This window comes from Denticeps clupeoides, chromosome 14 (assembly GCF_900700375.1).
Source record: "Denticeps clupeoides chromosome 14, fDenClu1.1, whole genome shotgun sequence".
Taxonomy (NCBI): domain Eukaryota; kingdom Metazoa; phylum Chordata; class Actinopteri; order Clupeiformes; family Denticipitidae; genus Denticeps; species Denticeps clupeoides.
The window spans coordinates 9073580-9079846 of record NC_041720.1 but is presented as its reverse complement, the minus strand read 5'-3'; the positions used below and the strand labels follow the sequence as shown (position 1 = coordinate 9079846).

At 42.9% G+C, this 6267-nt stretch overlaps 1 protein-coding gene across 4 annotated transcripts in view; it reads right to left on the bottom strand.

Annotated features, from left to right (window-relative positions):
- Nucleotides 1–1260: 1260 nt before the first annotated feature.
- Nucleotides 1261–6267, bottom strand: part of LOC114763427 (exostosin-1) — a 217719-nt gene continuing 212712 nt past the window's right edge. For all 4 annotated transcript variants that reach the window (XM_028953118.1, XM_028953119.1, XM_028953121.1 and 1 more), the window contains exons 11-12: nucleotides 3617–3788; nucleotides 1261–2808 (exon numbers count right to left, since the gene is read on the bottom strand). In XM_028953118.1, the coding sequence (XP_028808951.1) occupies nucleotides 2623–2808; nucleotides 3617–3788 (358 nt within the window). In that variant the 3' untranslated portion in view covers nucleotides 1261–2622. The remainder of the gene's footprint in view (nucleotides 2809–3616; nucleotides 3789–6267) is intronic.

The window sequence follows — 6267 nt, the reverse complement described above, 5'->3', positions numbered from 1 at the left end:
ACATTTATAGGCACATACATCTTTAATATGACATTCTAATAGCTATGTTAATATGATAAATGTTTAGCTAGACTTTAAATTAAAATACCCAGCAAGAAACACATATAACCATAAACATAACTGAGATGTGCACTGGTGCCATGCTCAACGTTGCCAGATTGCATGATTAAGAACTTCAGGAAAATATTTTAGGAAAACTGCTTGTGATCAATAGGAACACATTTCGCATGTAAACATGGAAGAGCATACAGTTAAATATTTAGCATATAGTTTGAATTTGGTCTGACAGTCATTATCTGGCAACATTGTAATACATAGTGGGCCAACATGCTGTTTACTGGTTACTGAGCAGGGAATTTTATCTAACTGGAAAAATCTGAACTAATGCAGAAAATCTGTTAAGGATTTCAGTGGAACTTCTCTACGTGCTCTTTCCAGTGTAAATATTTTTTTCCACCCCATTCCATATTCTCAGCTTCTCACATTTCACACACAGAAAATAAATTTAAAGGTGTATAAACATGGCTGCATGGCTGATCTGTGCCATCTGTGATGTGTTTCTGATATGAATCGATGCGCTCAGTTGGCACCGCCGCTCAGGAAATGAGGGTCATTGTGTTTGAGGGTCTCGGTGTGTAGAGGCTTTGAATTAAAGCCTCTTGTGATTGTGAAAAGGAGTCAACAATGAGGAGTGATTGAGAAGGAGCGAGGGGGAGGATGGGGGGCACTGCCATTCGCCGGGTACACGCCTCTCACCATTAGACCGGCGCACTGCATGCGCCTCACGAGGGGCTCGACATGAAAGCGTTTAGACCCCTTCCAAAAAATCAAAGGCGCCTGACAACTGCCTGCCACGCCCATTTCATTAGCCATGCAGGACAACTCAATCAATGGGGTGCTGACGCAGACGCCCCCATCATGCCCGATGGGAGGTCAGGAGGGAGGCAGGTGGGCCGCGTTGACGCCGCAGAATCATATGAAAGGCGGCTCCACCTCTTTGAGCCGAACTGGGACTACCTCGGAGCTCTCTGGTTCTCTTTGATGAGGAGAAACGTTGTTTTTTTCCGAGGCGCCAGCACAGTCACATCCAGTTTGCCTTCTGATAATGAAAAGTAATATGTTACATTTACAGCCATATGTTTTGTTGGAATACTTCTGCTTGCAAAAATGAATTCAGAAAGAAAGAGAACCAAGGGTTATTCATTTAGTTCTGCAACAAACTTTTTTGTTATTGTAAAATTGGGTTAAGATACAAGGAGATAAAACATTGTATGTTTGTGAGTTTGTACAACACTTTTTTCCCCCATTTGTCTGATACAAATACGTACCATGTGCAGTCTGTCCAAATACACTCATGCATGCACAACACACACATTCCATCGTCTATGGTTTATTTGAAGTACATTTGCCTGTAATTGTAAACCGCCCACTAATAACAACAGGGTCGGACGCGGATTTGCATATCAAAAATACGGTCATCTGCAGATCTGAGATGCTGTGGGTTACAGATTCTTTTTCAATAAAGCTGTTTGCCCCGCTCCACCAGACGGTCAGGCTCCAGCAGCACAAATAACAACATCACACAACTTACATCTCAATACCTTTTATCAGAGTCGCTTTTTGGCAATTTATACATGAAGCAACCAAAAAAATATATATATTTCACAAAAAACATGAAACAGTGTTGAAGTCTGGGAAACTGAAACGTGAACCGAACAAAACATGTCATTTTGAAGGTGTCGCCTGGGAAGAAGAGTGAGTTTGAAATAAAAGTAAGGTTAAAATGCCAGGAGAGATGACAACTCTGACCATCTGGGAAGGGGAGGTCCTCCTCTGTGGAAGAGGGGCTGAAGGTGACTGTAGGTCTCTGATCTGGTACCAACATTCTTCATAAACAACGACAACAGCAACGACAAACGACGTGGTCCAACCCAGAGACAGGCAGGAGCTGGACCGGTGATCTTCAGTGACCAGGGCCATCATCACCATAAAATGGACCCTGGAGTTGCATATCTATTTTTTTCCATATATGTTTTTTCCATAATAAATTATTCTGTAGAGATACTGTTTTTATTCTTCAATCAAGTCACAGTCCAAGCTAACCAATAGGCTGCTTTAAAAAAAAAAAAAAAGATCAAAGTAAAAAGGCAGTTTGGCCCAAAACATGTCACACAGGCATTGTGGGCAATATTTTCAAACGCACTTGTCTGCAATGCTTGTTTGCCAGGGTGAGGTAAGGTGTGGTCAGGATTAAAATAAATCGATAAAAACACCCAGAGCAGATTTAGACTGATGTTTTCGTGAAAAAATGGGAGGAGTCCAATGATTGGCAGCTCTCATGCACATTTTTAGCTCATTCTGGATGATTTGAACCTGCGTCTGTTGATATGTCACATGCACAATCATCATTAAGGATTGTGTTTCTATATATTCTGTATACTAGTTTATTATTCTATCTATTTATTTATTATATCGAGGATTGTTTTATCTATTTACCTAAATCCGGAGGACACCTTTGACCTTACACTAGCAATCAAACCCCATGCTTAGCGCATAGCACCACCTTGAAAATAGTGCCCTGTGTGTGTTTTATGTGTGTAGTATTTGTGTGTGTGTGTGTGTCTAAAGCCGCTCAATGTCCCTGTACTTCTTCCTCAGGATGGACACTTGGTCCTTGAACAGCACAGGGTCCAGACGCATCTGCGAATGCAGGAGGGGCATGAAGCCGAACCAGCCGCTGAAAGAGTTCATGCAGGTCTGCCGCTGCGCAAAGTGGTCCGGATCGGCCCAGCGGGAGGTCTTTGAGCCCTGCGGAGAGAACACACGCATCATTGCACCGGGGTCTCGAGCCCGACGTGGTCTACATTACAGCGGCCTAAAAGCAGAAACGTGTCGGACACGACAAGGACGGAGGACATTTTTTGAACCCTCTAACTACCGTCACAGGCATTTTATCCAACTTCAGAGATGAAGATGGAGAAGGGAGCCGAGGGTACTGGGACTCATTCGAGTAGAGGAAGGATGACAGATCTTTGATTTCCCAGGCAGGGTTTAGATCAGGACGGAATGTTCTAGATCACACAGCAGAAAAGTGCTTCTCCACGTGTTCCCTGTAAGAGTCTCCTGTGATTTCCACCAGAAGAAACACATCAAGCAGTGGACTTATGAAGTGCCCTGAAGATGCAAAAAGGCACCGCACGTATGATGACCGGTTCAGGGAGAGCGAAAGAGAAAGATCTGCAGCAATAAATCCTTATTCTTTACAACTAAGACATCTGTCTAAGGGATCCACACTGCTGAGTCAGCAGCGGAACATCAGTCAAGAAGGACTCGGGTGGAGCTGACCTACGTCCACCTCACCTGTCCCGTCCAATATAACTGGAGCAATGAGACACACAAACACAGTGTAACAACATGTGTATTACAACTTTGTATCTATAGATAAACACTATAGATAACTATAGATAACTTTTGTCTCTTTTTTTGTCTCTATTTTTGTTATCTATTGGCCCAAAGACAAGAAAGTACAAAAAAAAGTTATCTTACAGTCATTGTCTAAAAAAAAATATGGTAGATAATTATGCCACACACGCACACTTCTTAGTGGTGAACTGACCTGCTGCATCATGGTCTCCTTGTACTGCTTTTTCTGAGTGACTTTGATTGGTGGGAGCTTGGTGACCGCAGACACCAGGAAGTTCATGAGGATGTCCTCGCAGTTGGCCATCTGGTCCACCATCCCCAGGAGGCTGGCGGGCAGGTAGTGAGTGTACAGGTAATGGTAATACCTGCATAGAGAGTGAGAGAGACCAGTCCAGTACAGTTTAGTTCCCATGAATCCACTGATTTTCAAAGCTGCCCAATTCATCCTTGAGAAAAAAATGCTTTAAAAAATAAATGAGGAGAAGAGAGGTGGGACGAGATTGAGTGGGCATTTGCGGAAATGAGCAAATGCGAAACTGAGCAACTGCAATGCTGCGCATGTTTGGAATCCATGACTGTCGGTGGAGTTACTTTTTTAAGGGGGGTGGGAAATTCTCTGGCCGGATAAAGCATGAGAAAGGGGAGGTAACCTTTCCCTGACATAAGCGGACGACATAAGCGGACAAACTCCAGATCTGACAGGCCCTGCAGTTGACACTGTCCACAGTTTTCCCCTTTCTGTAGAACAGGAAAAAGGAAATAAGAGACCTTGTAAAGGAGTGACTCATAAAAGGACCCGTTTCCAGGGTCCCAGAGTCCACCAAGGGGCAGTTATGGTTAACACTAAATCGATGGAGAGGCGGCTCTAACTTTTTAAGACCTGGTATAACCTTTCTTTGAAAAGATTGAACTGCTGGCTGTGCTGTCCCCACAATGTCCAGTGGTTGTGCTCTTTTCTGTCCACATTCGCAGGCTTTTATCAACATGGCCAGATCCTGATGAAACGAATGTAGGGTACAGAGCCTTTAAGTGCATAGTTAAGCAATGGGAAGCCTGGCTACCCTGACATCTTCACGGCACTACAAATATTTGATGGCACTACAAAAAATTCATTTGTAATATTTGTTTATATTTCATATTTGTAATATTTGTAATATTGAGGTCAACAGCAGTCGCACAGGCATTTCACTGCATATCGTACGGTTTAATTTGACAAGGGAAGAAAGCTCCAACCCTGAGACATTCAAGGAGACCTCCAAACGTTGTGAACGATTCACACTGGAAACCTGGGGAAGTTGTGTTTGAGTTAAAAAAACCTCGTAACAACATTCAAGATATGTGTCTTTATAAAGTGGGTGTCTGGTCACGCTGGCTTCTTCACTTCTTCAGTTCCATTTAATCAAGTCTCAGGAATGTCTAATTCACCGCAGAGAAATGGAGTCTGTGTCTCAAACATCAAACTGGCAACACAAACAGAGAAAAATAGCGGAAAAGGAGAGAGATTTAAGGAGCCGAACACCATTATCGCCCCTGAACTCAGACGTGAAACAAACCGGAACAGCAGAATAAATACGGAAAACTGTGTTACTGGCTGTCAGACGTGTCCCACGCAGCGCTAATACCTTTTTGCTTTTTCAACCTCAAACAAATCCTTCTGCAATGGATGTCTTTTCTTTGCTTAATGTGGCTTTTCATTCGCCGAGAGGTGTTTAAAATGCGTGTGGTAATTCTGCCGCTGCAGAGGGAGGAAGTGGAGCGTCGCTCTCTCTCCTCCTCTACCTCCTGCCACGGCTCCCCGGGAGAGACGGATGTTTTAATTTGTGACTGGAGGCTCCTCTCGCCACACTGGCAGCCCTGATGGAGTCGTGTCTCTTCTGCTGTTTGATTATTAAGCTGTGGCTGTCTGTGTCCTGAACAAAAGCCTCTCTCACTTCCTGTCCTACTGAGCAGTGGAGATAGCCACAGACACACACACACACACACACACACACACACACACACAAGCAATTCATAGAATAAATACATTCAAACAGTTACAATATAACTGACATGCATGTGTAGACACACACACATACAAATGCATAAACCTACACAAACATACACACATTCTTTTTTTTTGTGGCTGTTTTGCTTTGCGGCATCAGCATGTTGCCAGACAGCAGGTGGTAAATCTCTGTCACCTCGCTCTGAGGTGTCACTGCGAAGGTCTCCCCAACTCAGGTGTCTGTCTTGCCACGGAGACAGATGCGCGCCCAGGCCTTCCTCTAAAACAAACTGTGTGCCCCTCGCTCGCTGGAACTATTGATCTTTAAAATACAGCTCCTCGACCTGTCAGGGACTACAGTTTCTCCTCCTCCTCTCTCTGTCCATCTATAAAACACTCTCATATCACGGAAGTGGAAGAGTCCACATATTAAGCATTATATTTAACTGGAAATGATACTGATAATTATACAGTATAAAAAAAGCTGATCATGTTGTAGGTGTGTTGGTGTTGCTGCTATAGAAACAGAGAGTTATTAAAATTGTATTTTATTTCCAGAGCTTCATGACAGATTTATTTCATACTAAACTGTGCTTTCAAACAATAATGTATTGATTTTATGAATGATTAAACTATAATATTTTAATTTCAATATTTCAATTGTCATGTAAGCAGAAGTGTAAAACAAGCATAATTTCCCTGAAAAACCCAGAATAGTGAATAAGTATCATGGCCAAAATCTTTTATGAAAAGTTCAAATTATTAGCAATTTTGCATGCATGATTGACATCAGAGCTGGTAAATTCAGCACAGTTATACATGTTCCCACCCGGCTGCGTCTTTATATAATGCATCAGACG